Source organism: Channa argus, chromosome 13 (genome assembly GCF_033026475.1).
Source record: "Channa argus isolate prfri chromosome 13, Channa argus male v1.0, whole genome shotgun sequence".
NCBI lineage: Eukaryota > Metazoa > Chordata > Actinopteri > Anabantiformes > Channidae > Channa > Channa argus.
The window spans coordinates 15,728,746-15,753,074 of NC_090209.1; the positions used below are offsets into that span (position 1 = coordinate 15,728,746).

At 38.1% G+C, this 24,329-nt stretch overlaps 3 protein-coding genes across 9 annotated transcripts in view; 2 read left to right on the forward strand and 1 right to left on the reverse strand.

The window, feature by feature from the left end:
- Positions 1-13,634, forward strand: part of clstn1 (calsyntenin 1) — a 33,474-nt gene extending 19,840 nt beyond the window's left edge. For 2 of the 4 annotated variants that reach the window (XM_067527983.1, XM_067527984.1), the window contains 13 exons: positions 126-311; positions 419-667; positions 2,151-2,272; positions 2,423-2,585; positions 2,838-2,888; positions 3,974-4,131; positions 4,529-4,677; positions 5,232-5,476; positions 6,758-6,928; positions 7,183-7,328; positions 7,472-7,607; positions 8,460-8,644; positions 10,333-13,634. In XM_067527983.1, the coding sequence (XP_067384084.1) occupies positions 126-311; positions 419-667; positions 2,151-2,272; positions 2,423-2,585; positions 2,838-2,888; positions 3,974-4,131; positions 4,529-4,677; positions 5,232-5,476; positions 6,758-6,928; positions 7,183-7,328; positions 7,472-7,607; positions 8,460-8,644; positions 10,333-10,527 (2,156 nt within the window). In that variant the 3' untranslated portion in view covers positions 10,528-13,634. The remainder of the gene's footprint in view (positions 1-125; positions 312-418; positions 668-2,150; positions 2,273-2,422; positions 2,586-2,837; positions 2,889-3,973; positions 4,132-4,528; positions 4,678-5,231; positions 5,477-6,757; positions 6,929-7,182; positions 7,329-7,471; positions 7,608-8,459; positions 8,645-10,332) is intronic. The other 2 variants (XM_067527985.1, XM_067527988.1) reach the window with 1 other exon arrangement.
- Positions 13,635-15,730: 2,096 nt separating this feature from the next.
- Positions 15,731-17,238, reverse strand: lzic (leucine zipper and CTNNBIP1 domain containing). The gene is made up of 6 exons (XM_067527993.1): positions 17,114-17,238; positions 16,871-17,006; positions 16,681-16,779; positions 16,446-16,541; positions 16,185-16,266; positions 15,731-16,106 (listed from the first exon to the last, which is right to left on the reverse strand). Exons 1-6 carry the CDS (start codon positions 17,212-17,214, stop codon positions 16,051-16,053), a joined length of 570 nt encoding a protein of 189 aa, XP_067384094.1. The 5' UTR covers positions 17,215-17,238; the 3' UTR covers positions 15,731-16,050.
- A 1,073-nt stretch (positions 17,239-18,311) lies between these two features.
- On the forward strand, positions 18,312-24,186 carry rbp7a (retinol binding protein 7a, cellular). Of its 4 annotated transcripts, XM_067527992.1 has the most exons (6): positions 18,312-18,451; positions 18,628-18,811; positions 20,115-20,215; positions 23,124-23,332; positions 23,492-23,593; positions 23,730-24,186. In XM_067527992.1, the coding sequence occupies exons 1-6, from the start codon at positions 18,337-18,339 to the stop codon at positions 23,787-23,789; spliced, it is 771 nt and encodes a 256-aa protein (XP_067384093.1). In that variant the 5' UTR covers positions 18,312-18,336; the 3' UTR covers positions 23,790-24,186. The 4 variants fall into 4 exon arrangements, with proteins under 4 accessions (XP_067384093.1, XP_067384090.1, XP_067384091.1 ...); XM_067527989.1 differs by lacking the exons at positions 23,124-23,332; positions 23,492-23,593; positions 23,730-24,186 and adding an exon at positions 21,018-21,760 and having other exon boundaries at positions 20,115-20,239; XM_067527990.1 differs by lacking the exons at positions 23,124-23,332; positions 23,492-23,593; positions 23,730-24,186 and adding an exon at positions 21,018-21,760 and having other exon boundaries at positions 18,341-18,480; positions 20,115-20,239.
- The last annotated feature ends 143 nt before the right edge of the window (positions 24,187-24,329 follow it).

Genomic DNA, 24,329 nt, shown 5'->3' on the forward strand with positions numbered 1-24,329 from the left:
TTTGAAAGTCCTAAAGTGCTTCCTAATAAGTAACCACTATTGACAGGCCCTGTATTGACTGCTTACCCTTTATCAGTGTTCGGCTGAAAGGCTTCTTTCTTTCCCCTTACCTCTTCTTCTTTTAGGCTTTAATAAAAGGATTGAATATGAGCCTGGCACGGGGAGCCTAGCACTTTTCCCCAGTATGCACTTGGAGACTTGTGATGAGCCAATCACCTCCATCCGGGCCATTATTGAATTGGAAACCAACCATATTGGAAAGGGCTGTGACCGCGACACCTACTCTGAGAAGTCACTGCACAAGCTGTGTGGTAAGTAACTGCACAGGAAATGGTTATCAGTATTTGTCAGTATTTGGAAACCCAAGGGCCCAGTTTAACTACCTGTGAACTCTTTTATTGCTATTGTTTATTTAAAGGGGCCAGCTCTGGAACCGTGGAGCTTCTCCCTGCACCGAGCAGCTCCACCAACTGGACAGTAGGGCTTCCCACTGATAACGGGCATGACAGCGACCAGGTTTTTGAATTTAATGGTACCCAGGCCATCAAGGTTCCCGATGGTAGAGTGAGCACCAGCTTGAAAGAACCCTTTACCATCTCTGTGTGGATGAGACATGGGCCAGGGGTTCATCAGAAGGAGAGCATCCTCTGCAACTCGGACAAGACAGGTAACAGCCCTGGAAAAGAATATAATTATTTAAAACTTGTCTGAAATAAGCATTTTAGATGCACCTGGACCTTTATGAAACTGGCTTACAAGTAAACTTTAAAAACACACTATAGGCAGAGGCATCATTTCTGATCCAAAAATAAACAAAAGTCTAGTCGACCTGCCACTAAATAGCTATAAATGACAATTATATTATTTCACTTTTAAACCAAGTTTTATTTAGTTAGGAAATGTTGACTGAGTTGAAGAACTCTTTTAAAGAGTGACCTGCACTAGCAATTATTTTAGGGTTCAGTGTCTTGCGCGAGGACACTTCAATATGTGTCAGGAGGAGCTAGGAATCGAACCAGCAACTCTGAAATTGGTGGGTGACTGCTCACAGTCCATAGCCATTTTGTCGTTTGAACTCTGAAGAAGTATTTCCCACCCACTCTTGATTTTTTTTTTTCCAGCAGTGTTTGGTCTTGCTGCCTTCAGCATCTTCCTAAATGACACTTCTTTCCTGTGCACATATAGTGCATCAAGAACAGCAAAATTACATGAATACCAGAACTACAATTAGGTAAAACATTTAATATTGCTATGGTTCTGGTGTTTACTGGTATGATATTTATTAAACAAACCTGCTTAACAGAAGGCCTGTACAGTAACACAGTATCACTACAAATTACCGGAATCCCAGAACTACAATGAAGGACTGCAAAATATATATATAAAATCAGTAATGCACTGTACCATAAGTTTGAACCAAACAGGTCATAAAAATTTTTAAGATCCAACATGTCAGCACCCTGTAATATATTTCAATATCTGCTGAAGAAGTAAAAATTTGCATTTAGTCAGTTTATTATTGCTGCACATATGGTGTCTGAAAATATGCCTAAATAAAACAAATGTAACTTCCGGCTATCGTTAGTGTTTCTGCTTAATTTTCTGGCTAACACACAAAAACACGCACTTATATTATCTGTCACCTCTGCTGAGTTCTCGCTGACCTTTCCATTTTTGTCACCAGTTGTATAATTTGCCTGTGGTTACAAGCTCCTCAATCTTATTGACTGTAACGTCTGTGTCATGGCCAGTGAGGGGGAGGCGGGTCATCAGCTCCTGTCCGACTGCTTATATAAGTAGGATTACATCATAGCGGCTGTGCCCTGGACAGGAAACTTCCATACCCATGATCTCAGCACCATTCATGTTCTCCATTCTAGATACCATACTCCAGTTAATTGTTAATTGTTGCTTATAGCTGTTTCACCCAAGCATGGATTTTACTAAAGACATCATGACAGTACTTGACATTATTTGACAGATTTTGTTAAGCATTTCCAGGTTTGTAAGCAACACATTTAGTATTAGAAATTAGTTTAACATGAAAGTGTTTACAGTTCATTCAGCGCTGCAAAATATTCAATTTACATTTACATTTTACAGTTACAATTTTTACACTCTGATCTTCCCTCTCGTATTCTCCTCTGTAGAGATGAACCGACACCACTACTCGCTCTACGTTCACAACTGTAGGCTGATCCTCCTCCTCCGCCAGGATCCATCTGAGGCTGAGAACTACAAACCAGCAGAATTTCACTGGAAACTCGACCAGGTCAGCTGCTTCTACCACTAATCTTTCTGCAAGTTAGGAGAACAAAGGCCTGCTTTAGCATGTTTTTTAAAAACATAATTCAGTGTACTGTGAAACATTCCCATTCTGAATTTCAGTTTTTTTTTATTCCCTCTGTTGGGTTCTCACCAGGTGTGTGACAAAGAATGGCATCATTATGTGCTGAATGTCGAGTTCCCCACTGTGTCTTTGTTTGTGGATGGGGCTGCCTTTGAGCCCTTTCTGGTTACAGAGGACTACCCACTGCACGCCTCCAAGATTGAGACTCAGCTAACTATTGGTGCCTGCTGGCAAGGTACACAGACAAACAGAAATATTTTGGAGAAATGTTTAAAACCTGTAACTTTTTGCTGTTTTTGACACTCTGTTAAAGAGATACTTTGGTGCAACCTGATAATCATTTTTTTCTTTTGATTGGAAAGTGTAAAAGTGCATGTTGATTTATTGTTAGTTTTTGCAGTATTAACTCTCTTAAGAATCTTAAACAATGCACTGTAATCCTCAACTTTCCTGTCTCTTCCTGCTCTTTTGTTTCTGTCCTTTACAGAAAACTCAGGACATGACAATGACACTGAGACAGTCTCTGAGCCCACCTCAGGTTGCTCAAGTCTTACCATTCTCCTCAGATATGTCCATGTGTCCACAATGTCCCCACCATGCTAATTGCATCCTCATACCATTTTTACTAGAATGGTTCTTATACATTCTAGATGCAGAATGATTTCTTTTTCATAACTGTTTGCAGCACGATGCAGTGTGAATGAGACTGGTGTGATTTTAATGCTGCCTGATTATTATATTTTTTTCTTTTGCAGTTTATCATCCTACATTTACAGTATATGCTCTTTGGACTGCAGCAGCAATGCAGTTGTTTCTCACCATAAACCGATACACTAGCAGAGCACAAATAGAAATATAATCAGTATTAAACTCTGACCTGGCTTGAGAATTGTGGCAGTGCAGGCACTTCTTTCAGAATGTGACCTTGGTGTCAGAAGCTTTAGCTCCTCCATATCAGATATCAGAGCTACACACATGCACGCGCACACACACACAAACACACACATACATCACTGGACTGTGTGACCTTGAAATGTGGAGGCCTTGGTTTGTCTCAGACTCTGCAGTGGTGCAGTGACTCATTATAGTTTAGCAGGGAGACATGACACAATCATTATCAATTCACCTCTGATTTACAGGATTGATACACCTCTATAACAATACTGAAATACTCAGTTATTAGGAAATTTCAGTGTTCCAAATTTAATATAATAGTCTTATGTATTATGCACATTTTGGACTTCTTAAGATGGTTCCATTATTTTGTGAAAATAAAGTGACTGAAGAGGATTAATTTCATCATTATCTTAGATAATCGCTTCTTTGAGTTTCTTTTTGTTTCCCACAGTAAGGCCGTGGTTCACCCTGTTAATGCAAATGGTGCATGTGTCTAAGGCATGTATAATCTCATCTAACATTCTCCTGTCTCGCTCTCTGGGCCCCAGGCCTTGTAGGGGCACACATACTAACTTGCATGAGCTCCATTCACTTCAGCTTTTTACACTGAGACAACATGCTTTATTGCCAGGCCCAGAACAGTTGGAGTCTGTTGAATGAACGCTTGAGTAACTAATTTCTACTTGTTATTGTTGCCTTCTCCCCATGTCCTTGTGATGTATCCAGGTGGAAGTGGAAGGATGGCTCAGTTTTTCAGAGGGAACCTTGCAGGGCTGATGATCCGGCCTGGCAAACTGGAGAATAAGAAGGTGATTGACTGTTTGTACACCTGCAAGGAAGGCCTGGACGTGCAGCTGCCTGAGGAGGTAGCCTCAGCTGTGAAGGTGAGGAGAACAAGGTGTTTGACAGACAGACAACATCATGTACAAATATAATTGTGCATGTAGAAAACTGTTTATCTTAGTACCCCCTAAAAAAGAAAAATGATTTCAACAGATTGAAGAGGGTTGATACAGTATCTTACATTTTAAAAAGCTTTCGTTAGACACAAAGCAAAAACAAGAAATAATTGTTATCTTGCATCCTCTCAGATCCAAAGATAAATAATAGCATGAATTCAGCATACCAACTAAAGATAGACCACCACCATTCTCTGAACTGTGAACATAAGTGTTTTGCAAGTGACACACTTTTATAAAAGTAGCTTTCCACTATTTTTTAGTAATTGTAGACAATGTTGCCTCAAATCCAAATGAATTTTGTCTTACTTTTTTCTCTTAGGTGGAATTCAACCCTAATCAGTCCTCCTTGACAGTGGAGGGTGATGATGTAGATGCCTTTGACAAGGTCATGCAACACATCTCCTACTTGAACTCCCGCCAGTTCCCAACCCCTGGAATCAGGCACCTTCGCATTTCCACCACTGTCAAGTAAGTAGCAGAAGCCAAAAATACTTCACTAGTTGTTATTATCTTCTCTGTCGTGTCACCTCATCTGTCAGTCAGCAGCAGCTCAAGCGTGTTCTTTCTGCCTAATCGACATTCAGAGAGGCTTCGTCTTTCTGCTTTAAATGTCTGGAGGGTTTGTTGAGGTAAAGTAGAGGTCAGAGATTTCACTGATTTCCATAACAAAGAGATTCAAGATGAGATGTTTTGTTATTGAAGATGGAAGAGCTGTATTATTCTGTAGCTTGTCCTCCAATTCTCTTTGATGTAAATTTTTATAACAGTGATGTGGACACTAAAAGAGAATAGCAGTACATGGAAATGTAGTTTATGTGGTTAGCGAGAATTAGAGTTTTCACCCCAAAATTCCTTTCCCCTTAGCCCTACACACAGTTGTTCAAGTCCAAGTGGCTCAACTTTATTCACATTCATTTGTCATGTTTGTTATGAACATGTAAGAGACTATCTCAGCATTATCTCTTTTAATCTCTATTAAATGATACAAGATTCAGTTTTCTGTGTTTAAATTTTCGGTTCAGATGCTTCAATGAGGAGTCCTGTGTAACAGTACCGGATGCTGAAGGTTATGTGATGGTGCTGCAGCCCGAAGAACCCAAGATCAGCCTGAGCGGCATTGACCACTTTGCTCGCAGCGCCACCGAATTCGAGAGCCAGGAAGGCGTGACGCTGTTTCCCGAGCTACGAATTGTGAGCACTATCACCCGAGAAGTGGAGGCCGACACTGAGTCTGAAGCAGCAGAGGGAGCTGATGATGACCCCACAGGTGGGAGAAAAGCAAACATCACATCTTAGTAACCCCTAATAAAGTTCAAAGGAATTTGTAGATATTGTTCCCCGAACAACCTGATCATCCTCTGAGTTACATTACAAAGTGATGCTTCATCCAGTTCCTTGACTTAACTTAGTCAGCTAATGGTTCCACAGATAAAGCAATTGTACAGTTGACAGCTGTCTATATCTAGTGGTGAGGTGAGGATTATGCCTGGAGGATGAAGTGATTGAATGGACTTGGTGGGAGGGAGGGAGGAAAGAGATAAGTTGTTTACTACTTTATGGGAGTGGTCAGTTGACCACTTGTGCCATCTGTGATGCTTGTACATGAGCTACTGTAAGAGTAGAGGCAATACACACACACCGAGGTTGACACAGATACAGGAAGATACAATGTCCTGTGGTGAGCAGCAGGCCATATGGGAAAAAAGAGCTTACAGTGATCTGGGTTATTACCTGTATTAACCTGCCCCACCTTACACAACCACCAAACAGGAGATGCCAAAGTAGATGATTAAAAATCATTTTATAGGAGCTTGAACAAAGTCAAATGCTGAATGCAGTATGTGCATGTAATAATAACATATACCACCTTGGCTGGGCTATTTAAATGCATTAAAATTAAAATTAGACGGGAAATGTCACTCAAAAAAAGCGTGGTACCTGATAAAGCTAAATACTATTGAAATACTTTTATGTTGTGTGATTCTTAGCTGCTTCCAATGTGTTTTACACCTCAGTTAAAAAAAAAATAAAACTAATAGAACGTATAGTTACGGACAGACTTGTCTACTCGCAAAATTGCAATATACAGCTTTTTAACACATTTTATAATTTGCTGCTAACACTGGCAAACCGGTAGCTCACGATGGAGAGCTATAACTGGTAACACTATGTACAAAGTATGTGGTCCGATACCAGCATATCAGAGCCCATTTATATTTACCTGTCTGCCTCTTTTTTGTGCTTCATTCTACTTCTTTACCCCTCAAATTTATTACATTTTTATTAATTGATCTCTTGAGATAAATCGTTTTCCTCTGTTTTGACTTAAATTAAATAACCTGTTAAATAGTTGTTGTACTTAAAATCAAAAGGCACCCAACTTGAAATTTCACATAAACAGGAAGACATTTGACTCTCTGTAGGTTTTTCTAAAAGTGCATTGGTTCAGAATAACCACTAACGACACACACTTTTACACTGCAGGCACAATGAATGGTGAGAATGAAAAGTCCTTGTTTCAAATCCTTTTTCTCTGTTGTCCTTTCAGTCCAAGAGACAGTGGTGTCAGAGGAGATCATGCACAACCTGGACACGTGCGAAGTGACTGTGATGGGAGATGAGCTGGACGGGGAGCATGAGAGCTTGGAGGTCGACATGTCCCAGCTACAGCAGCGTGGCCTGGAGATGAGCTCTTCCAACCTGGGGCTTGTCATTACTGGTACAGGCCAAAGAAATGTCTGAACTAGCATTCAGCCCTGGTTACTAGAAAACCGAAAGATTAAAATTATAAAATGAAAAGAGCATTTTCACATGGAATGGAAAACTTTTGTAAACCTTTTGAATTTAAAGTAAATTACCTACATGAACTCTGCTGCCTGTCAGTCTCTTCTAACATAGTAATATTTTTAATAATTTCTAGTAACCTGCTGATCTTATTTCCATTTTGACATGAGCTCCCCTCTGTTGTTCCAGGAGTGAACAATATGGCCAACTATGAACAGGTCCTGCATCTTATCCGTTACAAGAACTGGCACACGGAGGCTCTCTTTGATAGGAAATTCAAGCTGGTCTGCTCTGAACTAAACGGTCGCTACATCAGCAATGACTTTAAGGTCGAGGTATGACTGACCATTTGCCAGTTATATCACATAATAGTGACGCACTGACAACGTACTGCTACTGCAGTATCTTTGCACCCCTCAAAACACTACATCTAAATTAGACCTCTTTTGAAGCTTCTGGGTTTTTTTATCCTTTTTAGGTGAATGTAATCCACACATCCAACCCTGTGGAGCATGCCAACAATGCCATGGTTCAGCCAAATTTCATTAACCCCGTCCACCATGCCTCTGTGGATCTCTCTGGTCATAATCTGGTCAACGCTCACCAAGCCTCAGGTACTGACAAATACAAATCTAACATGTGTTAGGGTAAAAAAAAAACTTTAACTTTGATAAGACAAAATCAGATCATATTTCCTTTACTTACAACTTACAGGATACAAACACTACGCTGTTTAAGTGCCACAAAACCCTTCTGGTGTTTCCATCTTTCCTAAAAACGGAATTTGTGGCATCGTGTTACAATATATATATTTTACTGGCACTTGCTGAATAATGTATCAGTTTCATTCTTTTTAAAGTGAAATAAACTTAATTAAACTTCTGATCGTTTGAGCAAGTCACTTAACTGGTAAAGTTAATACCACAGCTCAGAATTGAACTGGTAATCTGCTTAATTGTTTTTCTGTAGCAAAGGTATTTGGTGTGGTAAGCCTTCAGGCAGATGGATCACAGTCTATTAACCAGAAGTAGGACATACATTAAACACTGTTTTTTAATGGCACAAGTTTGGGGATTAAGCTTGAGTGCTGTCTGTGATATCTGTACAGGCGGTGCTCTGAGCACAACCTTTTATTTCCTGGCCTCTGTAATCTTCTAGGCTGTCAGGCTCACTAAGCCTGTCACCACACAAGAAGAGCCCTTTCCTGCTAATATGGGCCAAAGTGGAGCAGGTTGGCAGAAGCTAGGCAAAGCTTTTTAAAGAGAGACACACACCAAGAGCTGCAGAAAGCATTTATCTGCAGTTTACTAAAAGCCTGTTACTGTCATGAAATTAAAGTCCTTGAAATGTCCTCTGAAAAACATGGAAGCTGTGTCTCCCCATACAAAGCACTTGCATGGTTTTTACGTGTGAAAGTGAAAATCCAAGATAGTTTACATTTTGTGTGTTTGTTCTCTTGCTCACAGTGGTTCCCAGCGCTGCTACCATTGTCATTGTGGTGTGTGTTAGCTTCCTGGTGTTTATGATCATCCTGGGTGTGTTCCGCATCCGAGCTGCACACCAACGCACCATGAGAGACCAGGAGAATGGCAAGGAGAACGAGATGGATTGGGATGACTCAGCCCTCACCATCACCGTCAACCCAATGGAGGTAAAAACACGCTTTGTTTGCAGGGAAGTAACATCTTTTTGTGATTAGCCTCTGCAAAACTGTCTGCCAGTTTTACTTCTCTGCTAAACGTGCTCGGGTTGCAGCCTAGACAGCATTTCATCTGAGCTTTTATGACTGACAATTCTGTGCGTAGAGGCCTTGTTCTATGTATCTGTGGAGTTTTAGCTTGCTAATTGAAATAAAAGAAACATATTTAATTAATTGTGCGACCAGCTTCTCTAATTTTGTGAGATTGTGATCATTTTTGGGTGCAGCTCTAATACTATGGTCTTCTAGAAATGCTAAGCGTCATTTTCTTATTGAAGAGTCAGCAGTATTGTTGCAACAAATTTTATTTACATTTTGTTCTTTGCTGATAGCAAGTTGTTATGATGCAGCGACTGGCTTCTTTGTTTCACTTCCTTCTTTAAGCAATAAAAGAACTGCATCAATGGAGCCATGGTGTTGCAGTATGTAGAGCAGCCACAGCACAAACCACAAAATTGAATTCCATTACAGAAGAGCATCACATCCTTACTCAGTAAAATGTGTGTAAATCTGTATGAATTTAATTATGGTGTTGGGCATGAACACCATTTCACCCACAGCAAATGGTAATTTGAGAAGTGACTCAGTGAGCATTTAGAAAAGCTGTATTCAGAGGCTTATCTTTTGTTTCTCTTGTCTTGTCTCTGTCTTTTTTGTTATCACCATAACCAGTTGGCTGATTGTGTTGGGTGCAGTGACAAGTTTTTACATGACGCTCGGTTACTGAAGTTTCATTTTACAAATTAATTTGCCATTGAGGCCAAGAGCTACTAAGGCTTGGTTGTTTAGTTGAAATCATCACCCCAGTAAGAGGTAGTAGAAATACATAATGTCAATACTCAAGTTAAGGTGCAAATATTTGTCTAAAAAAGTACTCAAAAAGTAGAAAAGTAGAAGTTCTCCTCTAAGAAAACAATGAGATTTAAGCATTACAGGATTTGAAGCTGTTGATAACATGAATGTACAAGTCCGGTCTAGATTTATTCAACAAACTCTCAAACATGAAAACTATGGCCAAAGAAGTTATGGTAATTATTTAGCTTATTAAAAAAATAGCTGTGATCTTTGATCTTATTTTAACCAGTATTTACTGAGAGGTGATACATCCAATAATACATCAACATTTATCAGTTAATTTAATTTTGTATTAGGAATCTACATCTGCAAAAAAAAATATCTAGTAACTAAAGCTGTAAAATAAATGTAGTGCAGTAAAAATACATATTTTTATCTTAAATGAAAAAATAAAAAGACAAAAAAGTAAAAATACCCCCAAATGGACCAAAAGTACCACAAAATTGTACTTAAGTTCAGTACTGAGTAAATGTGTGCAATTATTATTATGCCTAATTACCACAATATTATTCAGTATGGAGTTTTGTTTTGTTTTTGTTTTGTACTGCAAAGTACTTTGGTACTTTGTTTAATAAGATAAAAACACACGCATGTTTGATGCTGCTGAAAAAATACTTCATTAGAATTTTATAAACAAAACTTCAAAAAAGTGTAACTTGTGAGTCTTTGTACAAACAACAAAATGATAGTGTTGTGCAGCTATAACACATGAACTTAGGTTCAGATCACTAAATGTATAAATTCTTTTCTCTCTCTCTCTCCTTCTCCCCCTTTCTCCAACACAGACATATGAGGACCAGCACAGCAGTGAAGAGGAGGAGGAAGAAGAAGAGGAGAGTGAGGATGGAGAGGAGGAAGATGACATCACAAGCGCTGAGTCAGAGAGTAGCGAAGATGAGGAGGTCGGGGAGCCAGAGGACCAACAGGGGGCCAGCAGACAGCAGCAGCTGGAATGGGACGACTCCACCCTTACTTACTAAAATAACACACACTTACAAACACACACATACGCAACACAATCTATCACACACACATCACCAGCTCACTCAGATGCTCATACAAACCACTTCACACACACTCCCCCACAACAGTTTCATGTCATTTCATGGAGCCATGATGTTAAAGAAATACAAAGAAAAACAAAAAAATTCCCTTCAGCTTATATATGGTCAGTTTTCCTGTTGTTATCTTAGTGGTGGTACTCAGTGTAGTGTAGTCATCACCAGATTGCTGATTTTTACTGTTTATTTTTTTATTTATTATATTTTAATTCCCAGGAAAACTTGGCCTACATTTGTTTTGAACTGTGTGAGGAAGCCAACCCTGCACTTTTGTTCTCCCTCAGACATGCGGCTTTCAAATGGAGAAAAATATTTTTTCCATATGTTTTTGCTTAATGCTTTTAGATTTGTTTGCCACTAAACTCACATATAGCTTTGACTTGAGTTTTCTTGACTTGTAGTCCACAGTAAAACAAAATGATGCTTTTAACAGGTAGACTGCATTTTCTTTTTTATTTTCTTTTAGTGCATGAGGATATTTGAGAAGTCATGTGTAGAGAAATTGCTTTTTAAAGATTTTGTAAATATAAACAATGTAATTAGTCAGTGTGTTCGTAAAGGCCTAATCAACAGGGTCCAGTATCTAAAAATGACGCAGTCCGTAATGTAGAATATTTGTGTCACAGAGGCTATAGCATGTTGCTAAATTTCTGCAAAAGCTTTTCCATCACACTTGTACAAAAAATGTCTGCTTCATAATGAGAGACCCAGGACTGTTAAGCAGAGGTTTCCATGACAAAGGGTGTCCATTTTGTTGTTTCTGTTTCTTTTTTTCTCAAAGAGGAATTTGTTTTTCTATTGTTGTTGTTTTTTTTCTTTTAGGCAGGATAGTTTCCACTTCATGTTTTGCTTTGCTTGCACACGTGGCAGTGCTGTACTCTAGGCGTCAGTGTATTTCATTCCCAGTGGATCTCACTGTTGTACAGAAGGGATTTTCATTTTATTTAGAGAAATGTTAATGTACAAAACGTCATTTTGTGTGTATTGGTACAAACACCAGGCCAGCGGGTACTGTAGTCCTGTTGATCTTGAAGTATGGGTACTACCATTTCTGCTAGTTAATTTGGACAAGTACAGATTTCTGCAGCAGCTTTAAAAAACCTTTCAACTGTATCCCAGTCCCGCTGTGTTGACAGAGGGAGGAAGGAAAAACTTCAAACTACTGAACAAGCAGATTCATGTCAGACAGAGCTTTAGTGGAGCCTGGTTGAATAGTGCATTTGCTGGCATTGTTTTTGGAGAGATAAATGAAACCTAAGGTCTTTTTTAAGGATTGCATCGTTGCAACTTTATGTTCCATGGTACAACTATTTAACCTGAAACAATAATACATATATTAGATGCATTTTTAAACAGGTTTCTTGTTGCATTGTCAACATGTTCTTATAGTAGGTTGTGGAATTATACACAAAGGGCATGGCTGCATAGTTTGCAAAAGGAAACATTATAAAAATGTATCATCTTGTTTGAATCTTTAAAATGAAATATTTTTTGCAATAGATTTAATTGTACATGGAACTGTACTGTAGAGTTGTTCTAAGATATTTGTTTACATTTTGTAAACTTATTTTCCTTCTGGTATTAGTATAAAATCTATACAGTTAATTAGGAAAATGTGTCCAAACTCTGTCTCCTCTTAGACATTGTTGTCCACCACTGTTGTGTATATCTTTCAGATGAGAATCAAATGTACTTTCCCATTTACCTATTTAGTGTTTGTCTCATGTTGTTGGGTACCAAGTACAATGTGAATATTTTCCCGAACCTGCATTAATTAAAGCCGATCAGAACTGCAGTGCAAAGAATGTGGCGTTATCAGAATTAGAAATGTTTTTGCAAATCCATTTTCAGCAGCCAAAATTCAACTCCAACACATAAAATGTTTTTCAGGAGACAGTTTCCAGGCTACTGTTGAGCCTGTTAATGTATGATATTTTTTTAGAGGTGTGTCGGTGGAAATGTAGTGAACAATCTCCCCTCCCTAATGACTTGGACTTGGAATAAAAAGGCGGCCAGGTCTGAGCCGACTGAGATGGGAGTGCCTTTTGCTGTTCTTAGTGCAAGTAGCAGGTCTAACAAAATGCATCTATGCTCTTTAATTTGTGGTTATTGTTCTGTTTTGTTTATTGCTAGCTTTCTTACAGAGCTGGGGATTACAATTTCTTTCAGTTTGTTGTAACTATAGTCCACAGCTAGTTTTATTAAAAGTGACAAATGTTTTACATAGATGTCATGTGTCCATGTTGATGTGTAGAGGAAGTAGATTCATATTGTATCTCCTATAGATATTGTTCTAAATCATATTGACAGAATCCACTTTTGAAACATGTACAGTACATAATAATGACAATGCTTTGGCAAAACACATGGTATACTGTTAATTGACCTATTTATGTATAGTGGAAGAAAACTTGGTAGTGTCTGTTGCCTAAGTTGGGAAATGATTTGGGGGCAGCATGAAATATACAAAGGGTATTCGCCTTTCAGCTCTGAAATTCTCTGTTTCATTATGTCAAACACCTGATGTCAACATTTCATCTGCAGCTTAAAGTACAATATGATATGTCACTGATATGTGTACACTGACTGTGAGGTAAAATCCTTTCCACTTTTCTGGGTTTTATGCTTTCAGATCAGCCCCTGAACTAATTGTAACCTGGGTGAATTGAATGTCACTGCCTAACAAACTGAAATGCAGCCATACTAAGATGTACGGGAAATTGACTTTGCATGAACCACAACTTTGTGTTTGTTCAATGTGGGGTTGTGAGACCGGAGTGAGGAAGGAGATGTGATTCTCCGATTGTCCGTTTCACACATCCACAACACTCCAGATATCTATTTTTTTGTTTAGTTTTCTCTTTAAAATTAGCTCAAAACGGAAGGTCACGATGTTTTAGGAATGGATGGATGCTTCCTTTGTGCTTGTTGGAGCTGCTCTCAATTTTCTACCAATTGAAAGCCAAATTGTAGTGAAGTTGATGCTTGCTCGTAAACAAAATAAAGGATGATGAGATAGGGTATCACTTCAGTCTATTCTTGTTTTCTTTCAATGTAGTGAAAGTGTATCACTAGCGTTAACATAGTACTAATGGTACACGCCCTGAGTACGTTTTAAATCTTGAGCATTAGTGTCCTCTGGTGGTGGAAATACAATTCTCTAATTCTAAAGCTTCAAAATAAAACATCTCACAGCATTTGTCAGGTAACATAAATCAGTCAATAAATAAAACACCATTTGCTGTCGACACCAATTACAACATTTACATCAATAAGCATGAAGATTGATGCTGTAAGCATTTTAACATTAAGCTGTGAATTGTTTCAGCCAGCCCAGCTCAATGTTTTATAAAACAATATTCTACTTGATGGCAGTCAATTGCACTGCAGTCAATTACTTCACAGAGGCAGGACAAGGTGGTGAAAACAGCTGAAACATTTTTCCAAAACAGACTGAACAACTGCATACAGAGTGGTACACATTGCCTCTGGTACTGTTAAATGACCTGATGTTTCTTTAAAGTTAAACAACTACAATGAATATTCATCAAGCTGTATAATTTTCATGTGATGGCTGCTTAAACCCTACATAATGATCAATCCAAAGATTGCAACATCCATTGCATGTCTGGGTTACATCTAACATTGCAGCCAAACTGGTCGGCAACTTATCTGGTCATGGTGGTAATTATGTTGTACTCATTCCTGATCCTGTCCATCCTAATCGCTCCCAAAAGGAACCTCAACATCCTAAGCTCTGCTACCTCCAGCGCTGCCTCCTTCTTCAGTGCCACTGGCTCTAAGCCGAACAACATTGCTGGTCTCACCACTGTCTTGAACACCTTTCCTTTCATTCATTCTCACTGATACAAATTTTTTCCTCCTCCTTTTCCAACCTGCTTGCACTCGCCTCCTCACTTCTTTTCCAAACTCTCCATTGTTCTGAACCGTTGACCCTAAGTACTTAAAGTCCTGCACCCTGTCATACGTTTTCTCTAAATCTACAAAGACACAATACAGCTCCCTCTGACCTTCTCTGTACTTCTCCATCAGTATCCTCAAAGCAAATACTGCATCTGTTGTACTCTTTCTAGGCATGAAACCATATTGCTGCTCACAAATGCTCATCTCTGCCCTTAGCCTAGCTTCCACTCCTCTGTCCCACAACTTCATTGTGTGGCTCATCAACTTTATTCCTCTACTCTTCATCCTCTTCAGCACGCTCCTCACTTCACTCTAATCTTTGCTACTTCCTGCACCACACCAGTCACCTCTTCTACTCTTCATTCTCTTTCATTCTGCAATTCTTCAAAGTTATCCTTCTATCTTCTCACCACACTCGTGACACCAGTCAATACATTTCACATCATCCTTATCGTTAATCACTATAACATGCTCGACATGTTTTCCATCACCCACTCTCTGCCTCGCCACAAATCCACCCCTCCCTCCTTACAAGTCGTCTTTGTCTGGCCTTTGCCACCTCCACCTTCACTTTACACTGCATCTCCCTGTACTCCTGTCTACTCTCTTTAGTCCTCTGTGTCCCACTTCTTAGCTAACCTCTTTCTCTGTATATATATCCTTGTTCCACCACCGTCCAGTTTTCTCTTTCCCAATGACACACAGAGTAAATGATAGTCTGCACTTATATAGCACTTTTCTCATTCACCCATTCACACTCATAATCACACACAGATGGGGCCAATGCTCACCGGGAGCAACTAAGTTGGGCTCAAGGACACTTCCACATGTAACTGGAGTCTGATAATGAACCAACAACTGCAGGATTGGTGGATAACTGCTCAACCTTCCTGTACCACAGTCACCCCATAAGTACCCTCCTACCTGTCTCCCTGATCACATTAGTTAACAGCTCCATTTTATATCAGGGAACTGTGACTTTTACATATATTTTTATACATAATATCAAGCCAAATGCATTTAATCAATGCATATTGCACAATATGACTTGATAGTGTTAAGTGGACTAAAATGTCATTAAGTTTAAAGTTGTATGTCTTTTATCTGGGGTTTTGTCCAAATCCCATTGCATAGCACACATTGGTTAAAATAAAAGACAGACAAACAGAAAGTTGAATTTTTTTTTTTTTTTTTTACGTTAGTACAGATAAACACAGCAACCCAGTCTGAAATACAGCACCAATCACAACAGATTATTTCTCACGAATTGCTTGGGCTAGCCTCTACATTCATGTATGTCTTAAAATTAAACAAATCACCTGCTCGTACTTAAAATACAACTGTACATTTATCTGGACAAAAAAAAGCCATTTATAAAATATGAGGGGTATAAAACAATACTGGTAGAAAGTGTTATCTACAACAATAGAGACTAGTGCACAGTTTTTTTACAAAATCAATAGGCACATTTTCTTGTAATAAAAGACAGAGAATTAAAACAAAGCTTCTGTATAACTACTATGCCTTGGTTTTCACCCCGGAGCTAGCCAAAGCCATGATTTTCTCTTCGGACCCTGCAAAAAAGATTAAAAATGTATGAATACAATTATATTTGTAATTACATATGTCAAATTATAAAAGTTTGTTCTCACCTTGGTTTGCAGTCACTTTTTCAAACTGGCTGAGAGTAGCTGTTGCATTTTCAGTCAGAAAAATCTCATCCTCTGTAGTAAGCTGTCAGACCAGCCACAAAGAAATAATAATGTCATTTATTTATGATTTGATCAGACAATTAGAACATTAGAAAATGATTGTCTTTTCTAACAACTGGTCCATCAGTCTAGTAACAGAAAAATGACTAAGCTGAAGAATTTATGTGGACTCATGAACACGAGCCAGTAAGCATTCCTCACCTTCTCTCCTAGTTTTCTCAAGGCTGTGAGGATTTCCATTTTCTGCTGTGTGTACACTTCCCGTGACAGTTTCCCTACAATGACATCTCTCTCCATCTGGGCACACAACAGTTAGAGGACAATTTTCAGGCCATGCATTGGAAAAATTAATATTTAGGAATGATCAAGTTAATAAATACAATAATACACTGAACAAAAACAAAAATCCTGTTTTTGACATTGCAGTCATAGCAACCTCGGATAGTCTTGTTCTCAGTTGTCCCGGCTGCTTCTTAGCAAAAAGTCGGATTACTTCTGGTGTTTTGAATGCTTGGCTGATGGCAGCCTGGATTGCCTGATGAAAATAGAGACATAAGGGAAAAAAGTCATTGTTTAAATTAGATCACTTTATGCTAGATATTTCATAAGCTTTAACCTCTCCATACCAGCTGCATCCCACTGAGTTCATCCACAAGTGTCATGTCTCCTGTCATGATCTTCTTCAGAGACTCATTGAATTCACTCAACTGCTCCAAGGTTTCCTTTTTTGTCTCCTCATACTCTTCCTGATCCAGTTCTTCTCTAAAAAAAAAATTAAAAACAAGAAGTGAGTATAAGCGAAAATCGAGTGTAGCCTATATAGTATTTTGAGAACTTATCTGTAACTCATTTATTTATCTGTAATACACCTGCATTCCTCTAAATCCTGAAGCTGCTGCATCAGCCTGTCAAGTTGTTCTTCCATGTTTTTCTTCAATTTTCCAGTTTCTGTTTTCCCACGAGAAGCCATCTTTGGTTAAACTATATTTCCAACCTAGGAAGGACGTAAAATTAGGGCATAAGAAAGGAAGCAGACATTTGTTTCACTGGGATTTAATCTTAGTCCCAATTAACCTACAGTTAACGTCGAATTAGGCCAAATACAACGTAGTTAACGTAAACATAGCGCGCTATCTGTGGACTGTTAACAGTAATAGATAACGAATTACGCATGTGGAACTAGCAAAAAGAACGACAGCGCACTTAACTAGGCGTTAACTATGTTATCAAACAGCGTCTAATCTAATAGCTAAAAGCACCTTTCTCTTTGGTTAGTTAGCTAAGTGGTTAGCTAGCATGAGGAAAGACGCAACTCACCAGGACTCTTTGTTAACGGATGGAAACCTGTCTTGTGATAAGAGTGACAGCTAGACAAATATGCCGTTAAATCGAATTAATCAGTGCGAGGGGATTCCGCGAACAACTACCACTTTTAGATACGGTTACAAAATAACTAGTGTTTGTCGAGTCATTAGTGATTTGTGTTTTTGAACGCAGCTTCGGACTGTTGGTGTGGGTGTGGACTTACGATGCATCGATTCTAACCAATCACGTTTTGCTATCAGGAAGCACGGAAAACACATTAGAGGTCCGCTGTTTTTCACGAGAGTACAACGAATATTCACAAAAATGTACTTGTGATTGCTTTGTTGTTTAGGTTCATTCCTGGGTTTATGTTTTGTTTACGTTTACGTCTTGTACGTTCACCTTGGTGGCAGCAATCAAAGCTCGTGTAGCCTAGTTACAGTTAAAGCTAACTGCGCTAGCGCTACATGTAGCTAACCATATGTTTTCATTTTCTTAACGTTTGTATCTAATCCTACCGCAGATTAATTTATTTGTTAGACGCCCATAAACAAGGCAACTTACAAGTGAGTTACAAAACAAGCACAGGAGAAAATATTTAAGCAAATTACCAACTGAAAAAGTTTCCAGTTTCCAGACGACCCTAATCTCACGGGATGAACCGAAAGGAAAAAAAAAAATGAAATGCATATGCAAGATAGGATTTTACATTTACATTTACATTTAGTTATTTCACTAACTTTTAGTGCTCTGCTGTTGTAGTGTATGCCTGGGTCCAGCATAAGGCATGGAGCATCCAAGTATAATCAAAGTGGTCCTGCTGGCCTGTGGGTCCTTCAACCCCATCACCAACATGCACCTGAGGATGTTTGAACTGGCACGAGATCATCTGGAAGACACAGGTTGCTTGTAATATGAATTAGAACTTTAGGTATTTTAAGCAGTAAATTTATCCAGATTAAGATACACATTCATTTTAATCAAACGTTACCAAGTTTGATTTAGATGATGCCCTAATCTATATTATTATTATTATTATTATTATTATTATGACTTCCGTCTTCCCTTTGTGTCTTAGGTAAGTACAGGGTGGTAAAAGGCATAATGTCTCCAGTTGGTGATGCCTATAAAAAGAAAGGTTTGATAGAGGCTCGCCATCGTCTGGAGATGGCCAGATTGGCCACTGATTCATCAGACTGGATCACTGTTGATTCGTGGGAAACCTTGCAGCCAGAGTGGGTGGAGACAGCTAGAGTCGCTAGGTAAGTTCACGGTTCTTATCGCTTGTTTTATAACAAGTTTTATTAAGTCATTTAAGCTCTACAATTGTGTCTTTATATTTGACAGCAAAAGTGTAATCATTTGGTTTTACATGCATTGGCACACACATACCTAATGGGCTTGAAATTACCCCTCAGACCCAACATGTTACATTAAATGTTATTATTGATTAAAGGTTAAATTTATATTTTGTTCCATCATAACTAAGTTTTGCATCCGAAAAGCTTTTTTGTCATCACCATAATATAATATTGGGACCATGGAGGGGTATCAGTCAGATTTTGCATGTGCATTTCTATTATGTTAGGATTCAAATGTAACCCTGAACCTAGTATAATAACAATACATCTTCAGCTAGTACAAATGTTTTTTCATCATAATTATGTAACAAAAGGGTCAAGGCGTGTAGATACAGTATATTAAAAAAAACCCGATAAATGAATTAAAATGTAACTGTAATTTCCGATAAAAGAAAATTTGTACTACCTTAAGTGCATTAAATACTATGTTGATACTATGTTGGACTTTGCAGCCAGCTGTACTGAATTGCACTTGCACAGTTGTAAGCTGTTCTTTTAAAGTATGTTTTTACTGAAAATACATTTGTGAAGTAAAGAAATACTGACACTGTTGACAGCTCTTTACCAAAATGTGGCAAGATGTTCCAGATTGACTAAGGGATTTAGTGTGTATTGTAAAACTACTGAAACATGTCCTGTTCTTGGAAACCTACTAACATAAACAAGTTTGGAAATGAGCTTTTGTAATTTGTGCTTTCAATTGCATTTGATCTCACATGTCTGACATGCTGCTGTCATGTGAAAGCAAAATGGCAGGCTGTTAGAGGCAGGGCAAAATGATTATAAATATTAGTCTAATATGATTGCTACCTCGAATAAGGTCATTTAAACAGAAAATGTAAGCTTAAATAATAAGGTTAGACCAACAGACTGAAAGCCACATTAGCAGAGACACATCATGTGTTTGAAAAAGTTATTTTCTAAAGGAACAAATAGGAACATGCATATGTGAAACTGTAGATACTAATAATTACCAAAGATATTGTAGACCAAGGAGTAGCTGAGCTTTTACATGTAATCCACTGTAGTCACCCAAAGGAAGCTTTTGCAAATTGAAAGTTTAAAAAATATTAAATGGTAAGACAAACTTAAAGTAAAATTTTGATTCATATGTAATTTACACAAGAAATAATAAATAGGTGAAGCATGATGATGATGATGATATATGGGAGAAAGCTGACCTTTTTTATGCCATTGATTTTAGGCATTACTATGAGGAGCTACTTTCAGCAGAGCAGAACAATGATGATGTGGACACCGTCAAGTACGCCAAAAAGAGACGAAAAGAGGAAAAATATTTTAAAGGTTCATCTCATCAGAAAAAGATAGGTACATCATGTACACCATGTCTTCAACCAGTAAACCAATTGTTGCTAGCAATGTCCTATGTTCAACTCCTCCCTTAACCAGACGGGTGACAAGTCTCACCTTCCTTTTACTGTATTCATGGTCTGTTGCATTAACCTTAATAACAGAAGACAATGGTTTTAAGGTGTGGATATACAAGGTGTGGTGTGTCGGGTGACACCTCATCACACTACCTACAGTAGAGACAGACAAGACGAGTCAAGGCTTCAAGGATAAAATTATATTAAAAAAAAACACCCTTGCATGCGTCAGTGACAAGTTTACTACCTGAATTTACAACTTTATTCTAGATACAGGAGTTTTAAACTGTGTAAATCTCCAGAACATGTAGCTGTATATATAAATATATACAGTTAAATAGTGTAAATAAACATGTGCCTTGGGCCTGCAATAAGAAAATAATCAACTCTTGATAATAGAATAATCATATAGCTGATTTTCTGCTTTTCTGTGATGTATATCATTGTAATCTGAATATTTAGAATTTAGATGTTGCAGTGGACGTTTATTGATTCACTTTCTGTTGAATCATTCTTAAAGCTTTCTTAAACTTTTCTCTCCTTGTAGTTTCACATTTTTCTCTATTTGTTTTACTTTTCATGTGCTTCTTTGTTTATGTCATTGTTTTTGATCGCAATTTTATATTAATAATAATTTTGACTTTCCAATTAATTTATTATTTAAGAAAATCTATATCCAAAAATAGATTTTTTTTAAAATCCTCTATTGTACAATTCAGGCAGCTCTCATCTGATGTTGCTGTGTGGAGCGGACGTTCTAGAGTCATTTGGGGTACCCAATCTGTGGAAGCGGGAGGACATCATTGAGATTTTGGGCCATTACGGTGTGGTTTGCATCACCCGGAGTGGCAGTGAGCCCCACGAGTTCATCTACAAATCAGACATGCTGTGGAACTATCGCAAGAACATTCACGTGGTCAAAGAGTGGGTGACCAATGAAATCTCAGCCACTCATGTGCGGCGGGCAATTCGCCGAGGTCTGAGCGTCAGGTACCTGCTGCCAGACAATGTGCTTCACTATATACAAGAGCACAACCTGTATAGTGCCGAGAGCGAACAGAAAAATGCTGGTGTGGTTCTAGCACCTCTTCAGAGATTTTTAAGTCCCTCGTCAAGCTCATGAAGCAGCAAAAATAAGTGTGTGTGCTGTGGGTTTGCTGTGAACTTAAAAAAATATAGACATTTTAGCTCATGAGTGCTTCCTCTACACTTTAGACTTTTAATGGTGGGAACAAATCCTCACGGAATTTTCTGGGTTGAGTAAATGTAGTAACAATTTCCCCTTGTAAGAAATGAGAGTGTTTCTGTAGAAATTAAGAGCAGCAATTTAACCAGCATGGAGGATACCTAAAATAAAGCTTGTGTGTGCTACTGAAGTAGAGTTTTACAGTTTTATATGAAATGCTTACATTGTTCGGGTTTTATGATTATGAAATGAAATAAACAATGCTCTTTGTTTTAACCTTGTAAGCTTTTCATTGCGATTACAACACTATTATCTCACATTGACTCCTAGACTAGAGCTAACAAATAGTTACCTTGGCGTGTTGGGGATCACCACCGACACAATATAAAAGGTGACTTAAATTTCAGCGAACCAAAGACTTATTTTGAGTTGATTACATGATATTGGTATCAGAGTTGGTGCATAATTAATTGAGGGCACTTTTGATGTTCTCTGATTCTCCATACATCATACAGTCATGTTTATCCTTTTAAAACAGCTAAATAATGCCTATGCGAAAAGCATATAAAAGAGTTTTTGAACATGTAGGCTAAAACAAACCTACTCAACATCTTGAGCCTGAGCACTTGACCTGCTTGCTGATAAATTGAAGCCATAAGGATAAAAACTGCTTTTAAAACCGTTGCATCAGCACCTTCTAGGCTGCATGCCAGAATAACTGCCAAGAGTAACTGCCAAGACATTTTTTCATTCCATTCCATTGCATTTTCACTTTGAGCAGCAGGTGTTTGACTCTGGAAGTTTATTGACTTACATTTTAGCTTGCCTTATGCTTCACCTCACTGGATAAAGGCATCTGCCAAATGATTACATGTAAATATATAATATGAATATTAAATAATTCTGGATTTTGCTTATAGCTGTAGCAGTGTTGGATTTTGTGTTTTCTTTATTTATTCATGACGTTTTTGTTGCAGCCTTTGGTTTAATAAATTTTCTGTGTGAACAAAATAAAAGTATTCAGCAAGTTAACCATGTTGGAAAAAGCATTCCTTTTTCACATTAGGATAGTTTTTTACTTTTGTATACATGTGCAAATTATGTCTGACACATGAAGTACTGTTGAAAAGCTTCAGTGGACAACACAGTGGGACCAGTTAAACACGTCTGGCCTTTCCCTACACCTGACACTGATGGTAGCACCTCCCTCAACTTCATATTATCTACATGTTGCAGCAAGGTAAGGGCACACCTAATGTTATACCTGCAGGTATTTCTCAGAACAGCATTAGCTCAGGCTGGGTTCAACTCAACAGTTGTAGGATAATATTTTATAAAAAACATCTCAGAAGGAGGACACACAGTTAATCAAAATGCCAGCCAGTCTCTGCGGTACTTGGGAAATCATCAGCAATGTAAATTTTGAAGGATACATGGTTGCACTGGGTATGTCCTTAAATGTTATTATTTTGGTTTGGTATTTAAGACTATTGTCTGGAATTATATCTGAATAAATGTCAAACTTAAAATATGCTGTTAAATACCTACAGATGTATTGTTTTGCAATATTAACACTGGTCCCAAACTGCATAGCCGCTGTGGGGATAATATTTAGCTGTTCTATTTATGCTATGTATAGGTTCATGTGAGATAATGTCTGTGCCTTCAGGTATAGGCCCTAACTTACAAAAGATTGCTCTGAAGCTGAAGCTGAAGAAAGTGATTGAGCAGAAAGGGGACCAGTACATCATCAAAACAGCCAGCACTTTTCGAAACTACATCATCACCTTTAGAGTGGGTCAGCATTTTGAGGAGTTTACTAAGGGACTGGACAACAGACGTGTCAAGGTGAAAAAGAATGGCAAGAGCTGTGTGCTAAAAGTACTAATGAGCTTTAGAGATTAAAGCCATTTTTCTTTTAACATGAGATGTGCTGTACCTTGTATGTGGACTGCTACAACTGTTCTGTGTTAAGATTTACACTCTTCCTCTGTGCCATCTGTGCAGTCACTAGTGACATGGGAAGGGAATAAACTGGTGTGTGAACAATCTGGAGAGAAGAAGAACAGGGGCTGGGCTCACTGGATGGAAGATGACAAGCTACATCTGGTAGGATTTTGAACAATAATCTTTTTTCCCACATAATGCACCAAAATAAATTACCAGAAATTATTTAAATACAGTTTTTAAACGTGTAGCCTTGTGCTAATTAATGACATTTGGTTGTATTTCTATGACCTTTTAGGAACTGTACTGTGACGGAGAAGTCTGCCATCAGATTTTTAAAAAGAATATGAAAGATTGAAGAGGAACGAAAGTTGTATTTCTGGAGAGGTTTTTCTCTGATGAAATGCATCATGTGTTGGATACAATACTCTTAACCCTAAAAACAACACCACGTGGTAGACTACTTTCTCTGTAATGTGACTTGAATGCCGAGTTTAGGGGAATTTATTTTCCTGTCAGTTTGTGGATCTTCACCAGTAGATGGCAACCTTTCATTACCTTTGTCAGTCTGCACTGGTTTATTTGATAAAACAATTAAGCGACCCCTTTCAGCTGGCTGAAAAGAAAATAATTTTAAGCTTTGACACTACTATTTTACACTAACAGAAAGTGACGTGTGGATTATTATGGTTGCAGTTGTGTTTATGTCAATTGTGTGTAATAATATGGGGTTATTAAAAACAATTTAAATGACATGTTTTGGTTTTTCAGACATTCGTTTTTGCCATTCTGTCTTTATAAAAAAATTAATTTATGCTGAAAAGTTGCTAAACTTCCAACGATAGTTACTGATGACCAGTGATTTTGTCGTTCAGTCACATGGGTTAAAAATGTTTAC